General features: G+C 48.7%; 1 protein-coding gene across 1 annotated transcript; it reads left to right on the top strand.

Annotated features, from left to right (window-relative positions):
* The first annotated feature begins 9,705 nt into the window (after nt 1-9,705).
* On the top strand, nt 9,706-15,865 carry LOC109741106 (universal stress protein PHOS32). The gene is made up of 3 exons (XM_020300179.4): nt 9,706-10,664; nt 13,778-13,819; nt 15,668-15,865. Exons 1-2 carry the CDS (start codon nt 9,899-9,901, stop codon nt 13,783-13,785), a joined length of 774 nt encoding a protein of 257 aa, XP_020155768.1. The 5' UTR covers nt 9,706-9,898; the 3' UTR covers nt 13,786-13,819; nt 15,668-15,865.
* The last annotated feature ends 569 nt before the right edge of the window (nt 15,866-16,434 follow it).

A 16,434-nucleotide genomic window follows, 5' to 3' on the forward strand; every position in this document is an offset into this window, starting at 1 on the left:
TTTCCGGGCACCGGCGACGTTTTATTGGCTCCCACAATGATAAGCCATCCCTTGGCATATGTCGCACCAACCACCCGACACAAGTTCACCAAGTGGGCGGAGGTAGAAGCCGTCCGCACCATCTCGGCCGGATCTGCGGTCAAGTTCATCAAGGGTCTCGTGAGCCAGTTTGGGGTCCCCAACCGCATAATCACCGATAACGGCTCGCAGTTCACTAGCAATCTCTTCAAGACATATTGTGCTAACCTTGGAACGCAGATCTGCTACGCTTCGATGGCACACCCCAGGAGCAATGGTCGGGCTGAACGCGCCAACGCGGAGGTCCTGAGAGGCCTCAAGACCAGGACCTTCAAGAAGAAGCTCGAGGCCTGCGGCAGGGGGTGGCACGATGAGCTCCAGTCTGTGTTGTGGTCCATCCGCACCACCGCCACCAAGCCAACAGGCGAGACCCCGTTCTTCCTCGTCTACAGAGCAGAAGCGGTTCTCCCTCACGAGGTCAAGCATTGCTCCACGCGGGTCCTGGCGTTTGATGAGGTGCAACAGGATGCCATGCGGGGGATGGACCTCGTGCTGGGGGAGGAACGCTGCTGTGAAGCCACGGTCCGAGCGGCAAGATACTAGCACGCGCTGCGACGTATCACTGTCGCAACGTCCGCTCCAGGACGCTCGAGGTGGGCGACCTCGTCCTAAGGCGGGTGTTCTCCAGGGAAGGGCTGCACAAGCTCTCACCCATGTGGGAGGGCCCATTTAGGGTCGCCCACGTCTCCAGGCCTGGCACCGTGCGCCTGGAGACGCAGGACGGGGTCCTTATCCAGAACGCCTGGAACATCCAGCACCTCCGGAAGTTCTACCCATGAAGAAAGGCCCGGCGCCTGTGAAGCAAGGGCCAATGCCTCTGAAGGTCTCCGCTCGTGACACTCTCACGTAATAATGAGTGGGGCTGTACACGCCCCGGAGTCTCAGGAGTGCCGCCCTCGGGCCTCGGGGGCTCCCTCCCACGTCCTAGTGGTAGCACTTAGCTCCGCGCTGGTGAGAAGACAAGAAGACTAGACTAGGTGCCGGACGCGGCTTTTCATTTGCTTTCCGTAGTTGGCTTGCCCCTCTTTAATGAAAATTTGCTTTCTGGTGTTCCTTGCCGGCTTGGTTCCATCGCCTTTTGCCTTCGTTTCTGCCTTTGGTTCCTTGTTTCGACCTGTACTCTCTCTCGCATGCCTCGCGAGGGGGCTGGACAGGTGCCCTCGTGAGCGTTTTTCCTGTTTTTCGCGAGGCACCCTCGTCCGAGCTTGTAAGCTGGCGCACTTCTCTCAATCTGTGCCCCTCGGGCACCGCGATGCGAAGCGCTGGATCGTGGCCAGTGGTGCCTGCGACCAGGGCCCGGAAGAATAAGAGTTTCCTAACAAACTTTTGCAGTTCCTGGACGCCTCCCAGGCCAAGGAGGCCTCGTCGGGTACTGGGAAATGCGCGCCTCACGAGGCGAAAACTACTTCGAGCGTGTCAAGCTAAGTCATTTCTACGCGCCTACATAAAACGTTGATGCTGAAATGCGACATAGGAACAATAAACATAATAGAGCAATTGGGAAATCATGGTTCGTTGCACGCCCCTGCGGGGCCCCATACTTGTCTCTCTCTTGATGCAGGAAGGAAAGAACGAAACAAAAATGGTGCGTGCCCCTGCAGCAGCTCGCGAGGACGGACCCATGGCGCCCTCCTGAGCTCAGCCGGACCCCTCCTCGCGCTTCACTGGGGCGCGACAGCGAGACAACCCGCTGCCACCCTCGAAGCGGGCGCGGCGGCTGGTCGTAGCCGCCGCTGCTGGAGCTGTCGCCGGAGGGAGAATCGCCGTAGCTGGGCGAGCAGTGGCCGGCGCCGAAGGCAAGACCATCGTCACCCTCGTCTCGGCCGTCGCCAAGGCCGAGCACCTCGCCGCCGTCGTTGTCCTCGGGGCAGCATCCGACGCGGCGGCCGTCCTCTCCGAACACCCTCACATAGAGGGTCGCGTTGCCGTCGTACTTGAAGTGGAGGGTGCACCGCCTGCCCAGGCCGCGCGCGCGGGCGAACATCTGCCAGCCGCGAGCCAGGGCTGCGTTGCCCGCGGTAGAGACCTCGACCGCGACCCATGAAGCCTTGCTGCAGCAGCCGTCCTCCTGCAGCCAGAGCCCGCCTAGACCCGTGGCCGGCAGCTCGCCGGCAAAGAAGCGTGGGAGCTGAAGCCAGGTGCCTGTGGGGTTCTCCGACCACACGACGAACTCCGGCATCACCTCCGCCGAGTGGAAGCACGGCCGGGGAGGCCGTGCGACCATGGCGCGCCTCCCTTCATCGACGGGGTTGCCACGACCTGGGCGACTCCCACCACGCGAAGAGACGCCGTCGCGGGCGCGAGGGCCACGGCGGGGGCCGCGGTGTGCTTGCGGGGACGGCCGCGCCCCCTCTTGGGCGGCGGAGAGCCGGGCCCCTGCTGGCGGGCCTTCCCCTTCTCCGCGGCCGAGAACCTCTTCGTAGGCGCCATGGGGGTCGCTATGAGCAATGAAGCGAGGAAGAAGAAGCGAGCGAGGCAGGAAGAGATGAGCGACGGGGGCTCCGCCCCCTCCTCATTTACAGCGGGAGAAGGCCAACCGGCGATCCCCACGATCACAGGTAATGATAATTTTTCTCTGCATGCAGCAGGGACTCGTCAAGTCGGGCAGTTACCGAGGCAGCGTGGGGAAGCGGAGACGCCCACGTCCAATCAATCGCCACGCGTCAAGCGAGGCCGCAGGCTGTTGGGGCCCGCGGTGCTCCGCACTTGCCCTTTGGCTTTGCCTCGAAGCCAAGTCCGAGCGCGCCTTGGGCCCGGGGGCTACTGTCGGCGTCCTGAAACGGGGGTCCCCAGACTTGCCTGCCTGCGGCCCACGGCATGGCTTCACCAGCGGCCCTGTACGGCCCATCTTCACCAGCCAACACTCAAGACCCTCGCGAGGGCCCAAGCCTCGCGAGGCGGACGACACAAGACCTCCTCGGGGATGGCCTCACCAGGCTGGCTCGCGAGGGGCGGAGAGATCAAGGCAAGGGACACCTCGCGAGGTTCCTGTGACGCAAGCCATGACGACCGTGGCCAGGCGGGCGCCAGCGCGCGCAATGTCCTCGTTTCCTCTTTGGTGCTAAAGAGGCAAGCGCATGCGAGGAGTCCCGAGGCATCAGGCTAAGGTTTCCATATCAATGCAACGAGACCAAGACCAGCAGGACGACAGGACAGAGGTCACCGTGGAGCCCAAGGCGGCGTCACCACCAGAGCCTTTGGCAGGCGAAGACCACCTTTAGTCAGGATAACTTGTACTAGTTGTCTCCCTTCCAATTTGGTCGTTGTTGGATCCCTTCCCGCTCAATATTTGGGGAGAGAACCAGGGCCGCTATAAATAGGACTAGCCACCATCGTAGCAAGAGGAGATCACTCAGATCATCATCGACCACACAAGTTCACCAGCACCAGAGCACCTCTCCTCAGGAGGCTGTTCTCCCCTTGTAACTGTTCATCCTCACCCCAAGAGGAAATCCACCACACCACACTGGAGTAGGATATTACACCCCATCGGTGGCCCGAACCAGTATAAACTCTTGTGTCTCTCGTTCCTTGGGTTCGTCGAGCTAGGCCTTGCGATTGTTGCGAGAGCGATCTAGGGAGAGAGAGATCTTCGGGCGCACCCCAGTGTTCGAACCTTAAGGGTTTTGCCGGAACCCGAAATCCGACAAATACTTTTATGTATTTTTCCTCTTTTCCAGCGTATATGTGTGGTCTGTATAATACATACGTTGAGGCCTTGAGACTATATACAGAGTGGCATAATGGCAGACTGATAGCGCCTTGATTTACCTCTCCAGGATCGTTTGAGTCCGTTGCCGGTCGTTCCCACCTCACGGCACGGGTAAGTAACCTATTATACGATTGAACCTTTGATGTATTATGCAGCCCATTGAATTCTTCACAGAAATTCCAATGAATCAGATTGATCCCTAATTCCGGGAAAAACAAACTTGGTCTTATATATCTATCTATCAACATTGTTGCCGCCTCACCATGCATGTATCAGATTGGTCTGCATCTCCTCCAGAGGCACCATGTAATTTCTGCAGTAGCGCTGCTACATGAACAAGTAGAACACACCTGACAAGACAGCTGTCAATGAATGCTATGAGGTTTAGGAGAGACTTTGTGGATGTTTTTGCCTGTTACCACGTGTTGGCCACTAGAACAAGTAGACATTTTATATGGCCCTTTTTTGTCTGTACGTTGTGTATGTCATGTGTTAGAACCGGGATTGTTTTTGGTTTTGGCCTCGATAATACTAACTCTACCCTTTAGTTCAATCAGTTTCAAGGCCGCCCTTTTGCTCTCCACAATTCAGCCCTCTATTTTCCTGTTTGAAAAATATGTGCTTATGTCATTGTGTTTGTTGAACTGTACAGGATAACAATAGTGGAGTGACTTGCAGGTGCCTCATGTGGATTTTTGTTCAGTAAGATCAACCTGACGCCTTATATTTTAATTTGGACAGTGGGACTTGGTTTTATGTATTTAGTGGTTCTACAAATGGTTCTGCTATGGTTGACATCACAATTCTTCTAATGAGTAGGTAATTTTAACACCCTCTACTATTTTATTGGTGTTCAGTTCTGTAATACCCATTGGTGTTGGCTGGTAAGTATTATTAGTTTATATGAGCCTGATCATTTATACTGATGTAACTGATCTGAAAGGATTGGAGTAGCTTGGAAAAATCAACTTAAATGGTGACTCCACATATTTTCACAAGGAGGTTATTACACGCAAAAAAAAGTTCCTCTTAGAGCATTGCCTTCAGTTTCCCCCCTTCTACCATATAGTAGTACTGATTATATGTGTCATCTCTATATTAATTTAGTTGCGACTTTTGCGTATGCCTTGAGAGTTTTGTATTTGCTTCTCAATTGGTTTCGTTTAGTTACAGCAGTATGCCAAATAATCCAAAAATAATTAATTAAATCACTGGACCGGCCGGATATAAAGAGCATGATTTATACCATCAAATGAACATATATTTTATATGAAATGAAGGCACAATCTTAAATCTGTGGGTGCATGCACTGCTTCCTGCCTCTGTGCTCGCAATTTAAATGCAGTATATTTTACTCACTAATACATCTTGAACAATCTAAAAAATATATAGCTTGGTTTATCTTTGTAACTCCTTATCTGATTTTTCCATTTTCCACATTGTTGTGTCTATTTTCTTAGTTTGGTCTTGTGTAAATACTTGTCTTAGGGGTCTCTATATTGCATATACACGGAATCTTCAATTTGTCTCAAATGCTCAGTGGTAAAAACCATCCATGCTGGCGGTTCTTATCAGTGTGATGGTATGCTAACTGTTTCTGATATAATTCTGCTCTAAAAGCCCTACACTATTTTTGTCTTGTCGATACGTCGTGCACACAAATGCTGAGTTAAAAGGTCATAACTTTACACTAATTTAAGATTGTCTTGATCTCAAGTGTTGGCTCCTGCAGCATTGCATTTCACCAAGTGAAATGCTACATTTCTACTCCTAACCCATTTCTCTCTTTCTTAGTGTTTTTCTTATGTAGGTTGGAAGAAAAGAAGAAGATCCAGAGAAGATCTTAGTAATAAGATAGTTTTGACTTTGTGAAACTTGCTACCTATCGATGAAACTGTGTAATATTGATGAAACTATGTATATGTATGGATGAAACTTGCTACTATTGGTAACATGTGTTGGATATGTGTTCATGGATATGTGTTGGATGTGTGTGTGTGTGTGTGTTTGATTTTGTGTGAAAATGAATTGATATAAGAAAAAACAGAGTTAAATGGGGCAATATAGGCTCTTTGCCATCAGCTGGCAGACGGCAAAGGCTGCAGGCTCTTTGCCATAGCCTGCAGCCTTTGTCGTCTGCCAGCTGATGGCAAAGAGCCATGCCCTTTGTCGTCCGTTGGCTGAAGGCAAAGGCCTTTGCATCTTTGCCGTCCGACAGCAGACGGCAAAGTGCCCTTTGCCGTAGCTCGTTTAGCCGGACGTTTTGCCGTCTGCTGGCTGACGGCAAAGTTGCCGTCCGCCATGGCAGATGGCAAAGTTCCTGATTCCTGTAGTGTAACAACTACCGCTCTACTTTCGTTCGAGGGACCGAGCTATCCAGAAGGCAAATAATAAGCGGTACTCCGTGCGGTACTAGGACAATGGTAGTTCCGCCAGAGCGGTACTATCGCGTCGCCGGAGCGGTACTTCCGCTTAGTTGTAGTATGCCCAGTAAACCTGCGGTAGTAGAGTAGTAGTCAGAGCCACAGTACCGCCGGAGCGGTACTACCACGCTAAACTGCCGCTCTACTACCACCCATTTATAGAACCTAAACAACAAGCGGAAGTGAGGGCCGCACTGAACTGCGGCAGTACCGCTAAAGCGATACTACCGTTGAGCACAGCGGTACTACCGCTTAGAATGCTCTGAAAAGCCCAAGCACAAGGGAAGGCCAAGCTCAAATGCAGGGAAGGAGGGAGGTTGCAGAGGGACTGTGCACGTGTTAATTCCACCCAACCTTTCCGAAGTGGACCCCCTCTTAATAGTACGGTGTTCCTACGACTCAAATCCACAAAAAATGAAATGAAGGAAAAACACCGTCTTCGCAATAGCTCAGAGGGGCACGAATCGTCTTGTGCCATATGAGAAATTGTGATAGGTTGGGTAAATAGACCTCGATAAAACGCCAAATAAAATATGCAAATAAAAGTGCAACAAGGTATTTTTGGGGGTTTTGGAACAATATATCTGAAAATAAAAGTGACAAATAATAGATCGGAAAGCAAATATGATGAAGAATAGACCCGGGGGCCGTAATAGCACACGGTGGATAAACAAATTACTGTTGGGCAATTGATAGAACCTCAAATAATTATAACGATATCCAGGCAACGATCAATATATATGCATCACGTCCAAGATTAGTAGACCGACTCCTGCCTGCATCTACTATTGTTACTCCACACATCGATCGATATCCATCATGCATCTAGTGTATTAAGTCCATGGAGAAACGGAGTAATGCAATAAGAACGATGACATGATGTAGACGAGATCTATTCATGTAGGAATAGCCCCATCTTGTTATCCTTAATAGCAACGATACATACGTGTCTTGTTGCCCCTTCTGTCACTCGAAAAGAACACCGCACGATCGAACCCATCACAAAGCACCTCTTCCCATGGCAAGAAAAATCGATCTACTTGGCCTAACTAAACCAAAGATTCGAAGAAGAAATACGAGGCTATAAATAATCATGAATATAAGAGATCAAAGACTCAAATAATATTCATGGATAAAAGATCTGATCATAAACTCAAAATTCATCGAATCCCAACAAACACACCACAAAAGAGTTACACCAAATAGATCTCCAAGAGACCATTGTATTGAGAATCAAGAGAGAGAGAGAGAGAGAGAGAGAGGGGAAGCCATCTAGCTACTGCCTACGGACCCGTAGGTCTATGATGAACTACTCACGCATCATCGGAGAGGCACCAATGAGGATGATGAACCCCTCCGTGATGGTGTCTAGATTGGATCTCGTGGTTCTGGAACTTGCGACGGCTGGAATTGTGTTTCGTCGCCTCCCCTAGGGTTTTTGGAATATTTGGGGATTTATAGGGCGAAGAGGCGGTGCGGGAGACCACCGAGGTGGGCACAACCCACCTGGGCGCGCCTGGGCCCCCAGGCGCGCCCAGGTGGGTTGTGCTCCCCTCGAGCCCCCCTCTGGTACTTCTTTGGCCCATCTTGTGTCTTCTGGTCCAGAAAAATTATCCAAAAAGTTTCGTTGCGTTTGGACTCCATTTGGTATTGATTTCCTGCGAAGTAAAAAACAAGAAAAAATATCAACTGGCACTGGGCACTATGTCAATAGGTTAGTCCCATAAAATGATAGAAAGTTGCTATAAAATGATTGTAAAACATCCAAGAATGATAGTATAACAGCATGGCAAACAAAAATATAGATACGTTGGAGACGTATCACGCGACGACATAGTCTGATCAGAGATCTTGTGTTTCCACCGGAGTGCATAAACTCATCGTTGAAGCCGTTTGTACCATCCGCCCTTATTCGTCTACCGACACCTCGATAGTCGGATACCTATGAAGGAGACAACAGAAGACAAAGATGTCCCATACGGCCTGCCTCCCGCTACTGTCGCACCACCTTCGATCCGACAACAACATGCTAAACATGACACCTCCGCCAGAGCCACCGTGCATCACCGGCCGCTAGCAGGCATGACTTGACGTCTCCATATAAGACGCCCTGCGTAGCATCCGCCGGTAGCGCATCCACCGGTGGCTTCACCTGCCGGCGACAGGCACCGCCCGAAAACTCCGAAAGAGGCACATGCGTCACCTGTTGAGCCACATCGAACCCGATCTGTTGATGGAAGGGACGTCCCATACCGCCACCAGCCTCAGAAGGCCGTCACCACCTCGAGATCCAGACTCCGAATCGCCCACACGATCCCAGAGTCCGCCGCCGTTGATGACGAGGGGCCGCCACCCCGATTCCGGGCGCTATAGGGAGGACCCACCGTCGCGCTAGCCGACAACAACAACCGCCGCCGCGATCCCGCATCATGAGCCGTCGACGCTGGAGGAAGCTCCAGCCGCCACACGCGTCCTGTGACGTCCCCGGGCGCGGGATCCAAGATCTGCCGCCACCATCGCCGCCACGAGGACCCACCATCTGGCCCATCATCCCCGGCGGAGGGGACGCCGCCGCCGCCATGTTCGGATCTGGGCCGAAGTCGCCGCCGTGTCCGCCAAGACCGGATCCGGGCCGGCCGCCGTCGCCGCCACCGGCCACGCCCAGCCCCGCCTCTATCCTCTGGCCATCTCACCCGCATCACTACAAACGCCTCCAGCAGGAGCCACCACGCCGCCATGGATCAAGGAAGAGGCCGCACCTCCGCGGATCCGGCGCCCTCGCCGCCGTACAGTCTGGGAAGGAGGAGTAGCCCTCCGCCGCCGCCGTACAGTCTGGGAAGGAGGAGTAGCCCTCCGCCGCCGCCGTCAAACGCATGGGCTCTGCCCGGCGCTGTCTCCCGGCGGCGGCGGAGGGGAAGGAGGGATGGGATCGAGGCGGCTGGGGGCTAGGGTTGCCCCCCCATCACCCTGGAGGGGCGAGCGACGAGGGGGTACGAGGGGGTCCCAACCAGGCCGCCTCCGCGTCTTACCATGCCACCTCCACGTCTCCTGTTGTTCCCGCCGCCGCCGCCATGCCTCCCCAAAATTGGCGCAGCGGATTTGTAGCCCCACGTCCTGCGACCACCACCGGAATGGAAGAGCCGGCGAGAAAGAAGGTTGCTTCCATTGGAATGGAAGCGTCGGATTATGTGTGTGATGATCTTGCAAAGTTTGTCATATTTTGTACTTTTGTTAAATTCATATGCATTGGGAGGAAACAAAAATGTGGATCGACTGCCGTGCGGCATCTGTCGGAGTTGGGTGTTTCTGGTGATTAAAAAAAAGCTTTTTGTAAAAAAATACTAGGTGATTTAAAAGGTCTTATATTATTATTTTACAGAGAGAGAGGATATTTTACTTCAATCACAATTTAATGATGTAAAATACATCATTTTTTCTTTTGAAAATGTAAAATACATCATCTATCAAGTCCAGTCCAAACCGTCAAGTTGTGGACGTGTCGTCGCTCGCCGTCTCTGACATGTTTATCCCCTTCGACTCCCACTTGACGCCTTCTGTTCCTCGCATGCTCCAAGTCTTCCGTTTCTTCCAGCAGCTTCTCCCCCTTCCCCACTATACTTCCAAGCAAAGGCGAGAACCCTAGCCTCACGAGCACCGCGCAGCGGAGATCCCGACCATCACCGCGATGCAGGCCCCGACGAACCCCCCCGTCGACCTCCCGCCGCTGGTGGCGCCGCCCCCGCGGGTGAAGGCGCCGACCCCGCGCCCCCCTCCGCCGGCTTCGCTCCAGCCCGACTCCCCGGGCGTCTTCTTCACCAACGCTGCCGCAGCTGCCCCACTGGGCTCCGCCCACCGCCGCATCGCCATCGCCGTCGATCTGTCCGACGAGTCCGCCTACGCCGTAAGCTGGGCCGTCGCCAACTACCTCCGGCCAGGGGACGCCGTCATCCTCCTGCACGTCCGCTCCACCAATGTCCTCTATGGCGCCGATTGGGGCTCCGTCACCCCCACATCCCCCGAAGACGACGCTGAGGTCGCCGCGCGCAAGATGGAGGAAGACTTCGACGCCCTCACCGCTTCCAAGGCCGACGACCTGGCCAAGCCACTCGAGGAGGCCAAGATCCCCTACAAGATCCACATCGTCAAGGATCACGACATGAAGGAGAGACTCTGCCTCGAGGTGGAGAGGCTAGGGCTTAGCGCGGTGATCATGGGGAGCAAGGGGTTTGGTGCGGCGCGGCGGGCCAGCAAGGGAAGGCTCGGGAGTGTGAGCGATTACTGCGTCCACCACTGTATTTGCCCCGTCGTGGTGGTGCGTTCCCCTGATGATGCTGTAGCAGAGGGCGGGGAGTCCGCCACTGCGATGGAGGCGGCGGTCGGTGCAGAGGACGTGCTGCACCCTGTGCCAGAGGAGGATGCTGAGTACCATGACGCCGCTGAGGAGCACAAGGGTAATTGTCTCTATACTTTTACCTCCGGCTTTGACTAACCACTGAAAATTGAAGTCAAATTCGATATGTTCGACAAATTCTATAGGTACAGTTGCGAACTTAGGCTACTATATGTCTAGCTAAATGCTACTTATACACTTATACTGAGCTTGACTATAGGATTTGTAAGGTTTATGCGGATTACACTTCATTAGTGTTAGTTTTTAACCAAATACCTATGTCTGATCCACAGGGTAATACATGAAGGGTTTTTATCAGTTTTGCCACTAGTTTTGTCACTCTACTCAATTTGCCATTAGAAGTTTCAACTAGCGTTCTCTCTACAAGTCACTGTAACCTGTGGGTCCTAGTTTTCAGTACACAGAGAATGAAATTAGAAGCAAAATAGCTTCATGCGCGGCCGCACGGGTGATCGAATCCCCGTGTGTCGTTATTTTTTCTTCTAAGTTAATTCTCTTTTGCTGACAATTAGGACCCAGAAGTTTTAGGGGAGCGCTGGCAAGTAGTGTCCATGGGTATTTTGGTCACTTCACCCTGGTCAATGGCCTTTGACCGAATGGTAATGGTGTCGAGTGGCATTTTTTAGCACACGCTTAACGGAAGGATGTCATTTTTGAGTAGTTGAAACTTTTAATGGAAAAATTGAGTAGTGTGACACAACTAGTGACAAAACTGATAAAACTCCTAGTTTTAATGCCTATCAATTGCTATCCTTGCATAGTTTGTAACTTCATCCAAATCTACTGTTCGATTTGAACTTACCACGTTGATGGACTAATAAGCTTGTGCTATTAGTGGTCAGACATGGGCTAATGAGCTTGTGTTATTAGTACGACACATTGGGCATATGTATACACACCACAATCGAAAATTGTATTTGCTGTCATTTTCAGCATGGACAGAAAGGCTATTATCTGTTGATTAGTATGTATGTTTGTTGCTTACCTGATTGATCATTTTGTAGCACACATTTAGCTTTGATTTACATTTGAATTAGTTTAGTGTTATATTTATTAAGGCCTGCATACCCGGCTTGTTCGGCTTAGATAAAAATAAAGCTTGCTGGTTGGGATTCTTTCTCTCTCAAACACAAATGCTTTGCATCTTGATGCGTTAATAGAAACAAAATAGTTATATCACAAGTCTAGGACCAAGGCTGTGAGCACCACTGACAACCCAGCTCTAACATTACATTTCTCCCAACCTGGCTACAGCTGTTGGACACTGGCAGCACCTGCCAAGTGCCATTCCTGCCTTTGCCTGGTTGGTTAGGAGTACTACTCATCCTCGCCTCCTTTATTTTTGTGCTTAGCAATGGATTAATGCTTGGCTCTCTCTTCTGGCCTCCTCACCTTGTCAATGATGGAGATTCAAGCTTTGCCTTGTGGCTATTGCTGATAAAGCATATATTTTCTTTGGCCTCCTGTATTGACACCGGTACGAGTGTCACGTGCCAATTACAGGCTAACAAGCAGCTTCTACATGACTATCTATGCCACATATAAGCCCAGAACCAATCTCAGCTCAGCTGTGGCTTATCATTCATATGGAGCCTATATGTCCCAACTCCAAACTAAGTCCTCCTTTCTGGTGCTTAATTTGTTGTATGCATGGTTACTATTCCACTATTCCATTAGGATTTCGCTTCGATCTCACTCCAAAATTTTCCGGGAAGAGGATGGGAGGGGAAGAGAATAGGAAGATGCTGGGGCATTGATTACTAGATTGTAATTGTACTAAGAAGTTGCTGGGGCATTGATTAGTACTCCCTCTGTAAAGAAATATAAGGGCGTTTAGATCACAACAACAACAACAACAACAACAACAACAACAAAGCCTTTAGTCCCAAACAAGTTGGGGTAGGCTAGAGGTGAAACCCGTAAGTTCTCGCGACCAACTCATGGCTCTGGCACATGGATAGCAAGCTTCCACGCACCCCTGTCCATAGCTAGTTCTTTGGTGATACTCCAATCCTTCAGGTCTCTCTTAACGGACTCCTCCCATGTCAAATTCGGTCTACCCTGACCTCTCTTGACATTCTCCGCACGCTTTAGCCGTCCGCTATGCACTGGAGCTTCTGGAGGCCTGTGCTGAATATGCCCAAACCATCTCAGACGATGTTGGACAAGCTTCTCTTCAATACCCTTATATTTCTTTACGGCGGGAGTAGATTGTAATTGTATAAATTTAAATCGTACTATAGAAAAATTAGCAACAAGCCTTCTTAGTAACAGTCAGTTCTTAGGGAATGTAGGCAGGCCACCCTAGACACACAATTTCAGTTTTGAAAACTATTGGTAATCGAGGGTATTGTCATTTGTCTAGGGAAAGTATAGTTAAAAGGTTGGTCTGGATTGATTGATCCCACTTTATTCTGTAGTTCCACTTGATGCCTTTTGATCCTTGAGTATCAGACATCGGAATATGAAGGTACTGTGTCATCCTAGACACACTGTTTTACTTTTGAAATCGGTCTAACCAAGGGCATTGTTTGGGAAAAGTATACTTAGAATTTACTAGGTTATGTTACTGTTTGATCCATTCTCGTTGGTATTCATTATGTGCTTCAACCAGTGGGCTTTTGTTAATAGAGAAACTATAGTTCATCCCAGATTGCCAGTTGTGATTGTTTAATTACCATTACCGTTAACGTATACTTTGACAAAACTGGCTTATTTGTTGTGCCTCGGATGTAAAGAATGTCGCATATGATGTACCGTATCTGCTGTTATATACAGCATGGCTGCACATAAGTGCATTTCCCTAAATACCTAGGCAATAGTTGAGCATATTCTAATGCTGTTCAAAATCAAGGAGTTTATGCACGAACTTGTGATTATTAAGGGGACTAGCTAACATTTAAGATTATTATGCCTTTTTTATTAACTGCTACCATTTTCCTATAATAACAAGCCGTGATCAATGTTAGGCATCTGTTTCCTTGTGAATTATGGCATGGGAAACTGAAAATGCACTTGAATTTCACTAGCTTTGAGCTTTTTTCCTTATTTGTGATTTTTCTGGTGGCTGTAATTATAAGATGCATTGACATGTATCTTGTCAAGGTTCTGGGTTATCAGTTGAGCTAATACATACTGGTGTTATTTATGCAGATACTTGATTGGATCTATGCATCCATGTACTGTTGGATCCAGGTGAGCATAGAATTAAATGTTTCAGTTTGTTCTGTATGATCGGCTAGTCGCTTTAGGGTAAATTTTCGCTCTCTTGGGAGTAATTCGCATGTCCGTTTTTACGATGTTGTATCTTGCAACCTGTACAAAATGAAGACATCATGCAAATATAGTTCCGTTTTAACCTGTCATCCTTGTCTCTTCTTTATTTCCATAGGAAACAAAATGCATCTCTTGCACAAAAGTTTGTAAGGACACATATGCATGTCTTACTATTTTGTTCTTTAAGATGTACTTCCTCTGTAAATAAATATAAGACGTTTTAGATATTTCAATATGGACTACATACGGACTGAAATGAGTTAAATTTGTCTATATACATCCGAATCAGAAAAGAGTTAGAACATCTTATATTTGTTCATGGAGGGAGTACATTTTGTTGTATAGGTTGTAGTGAGCTCATGAATATCCTATGTAAATAACAAATCAGATGTCCTATCTCTACTTGGCTTAAGACCAGCTAAGGGGGAACTCTGTAACTTAAAGATAAGTTTCCTAAGTAAGGTGGGGATCCTATCACTGAGAAAGAAGTATGGGATGCTATTTGCTTAAGGGCCAGCTAGGAACTATTGGTCCTTCCATGTGGATTGCTTAGCCCACATAACATTGTGTCAATGGCCCACATGGTCGTTTCATGCTCCAAGGCTCTGGAAAATCCAAGGTGGGCCTGGAGAACCTTATATACTCCTTCCGTTTCTTTTTAGTCTGCATATAAGGTTTGGTCAAAGTCAAACTTTGTTAAATTTGACTAAGTTTATAGAAAATAATATTGAGATTCACAATATGAAATCAATATTGTTAGATGCATCATGAAATTAATTTTCATATGATATAGCTTTAGTATTGTAGATGTTGATATTTTTTCCTACAAAATTGGTCAAACTTTACAAAGTTTGACTTTGGCCAAATCTTATATGCGGACTAAAAAGAAACGGAGGGAGTACTTATCATGTTGAAATCGAGGTTGAAGAGCTCAGTGGCCCCAGCCTTTGATACTACCTCTAAAGAATCCTAACCTTTAGCTAAAAGTGGATGTGTTTCATAAGGTCATATCCCTGACTTAGCTCCCTTGGATGTTCGTTTTCCCCTCCCCTTTGACCATTGTTAAAGAGTCCACCTTACCTTAACTCCAGTGTGACATTGTTCTAAAGGATCCCCGCCTCCAATATACTGGAATTTTGAGGAAGTAAACTTTTGGAGTAGGATTTTGCATTCAGACTGACAACAACTAAAAATCTTGTTTGCGGCGTAAAGGATCCCCGCCTCCAATATACTGGAATTTTGAGGAAGTAAACTTTTGGAGTAGGATTTTGCATTCAGACTGACAACAATTAAAAATCTTGTTTGCGGCGTACTACCTCTGTAAACTAATATAAGACCTTTTAGATAACTAAGATAGTGATCTAAAAGCGAAAGTGCCCTTCTCAGCTCGAGCTCATATGAGCTTGAGTGAACAGTAAAATCCAAAAAAAATTCTGATTTTTTTGTGGTAACATTTTACAAATATTTCCAATGCTTGCAAAGTTTCATCATGAAATGACATTCGTTGAAGTCGTGGGAAAAAAAAACAAAATCAGCACTCCAAAAATGACTTTTTTAGAGCATGGTTTTTGGTTTTTTTGCCAAGTCTTCCATGAATGTTATTTTGTGATGAAATTTTGCAAGCATGTAAAACATTTGTCAAATGTTGACTGTTCACCAAGCTCATATGAGCCAGGGTCTTATATTAGTTTACGGAGGGAATACTTTAGCTGAAACAAGTCCTCAGTGTTTGTGTTCAGCCTCTAACTCTGTCTTTTTGTTTGACAGCATGTAAAGGTTCTAGCAGTCGACTGTTGGCTGAGTGCTACCTCGTGGTTTCTGCTGAGCACATTAGCTGTTTGTTAGACTTTACTGTTCATGTCGATCTGTGCTTCCACTCTGTTGTATTTGGTGAACATTTGTTCTCTAGAACTTTTGTGCTTCTTGGATATCAAATTATATGTTGCTGATGTGACAGTTTGACTACTTAGAGAACCACATGATCGCCCGCTATACTTACTCGGTTTTGCTAAACATCTTGCAACTGAAATTCATCTTCGATTGAACCGATTTTGTGGGGAGGAGATAGCGCCGAACATTGAGCTTGAGTCCGGAATGTTATCGGGGAGGACCTCATGAAAAGTGGGGATGATGTGGCTTATTGCAGCTTGCTGTCGAGTGGGAGGAAGAGGGTTCCCCGGTTGGGTTGGGGCGCTTCCGTTTTGACCCCTCCCTTAGATTAGGCAGCGCCTGAGCTTGAGCCGGGGATGTGGGCTCATGAAGACCTTGCCGGAGGCGGCGACGTGGTGACGCCGGACAGTGTCACCACCGGTGGGGTAGTGTGAGGGAGAAGCCTAGTACTTCCTCCGTTCCAAAATATAAGTCTTTCTAGAGATTCCAATAGGTGATTACATACGAAGCAAAATGAGTGAATTTACACTCTAAAATATGTCTACATACATCCGTATGTTGTAGTCCATTTGAAATGTCTAAAAAGACTTATATTTTGGAACGGAGGGAGTAATTCGCATGCTTATCGTATCTTTTGTGGAACA

The sequence above is a fragment of the Aegilops tauschii genome, chromosome 2 (assembly GCF_002575655.3).
Source record: "Aegilops tauschii subsp. strangulata cultivar AL8/78 chromosome 2, Aet v6.0, whole genome shotgun sequence".
NCBI classification, from domain to species: Eukaryota; Viridiplantae; Streptophyta; class Magnoliopsida; order Poales; family Poaceae; genus Aegilops; species Aegilops tauschii.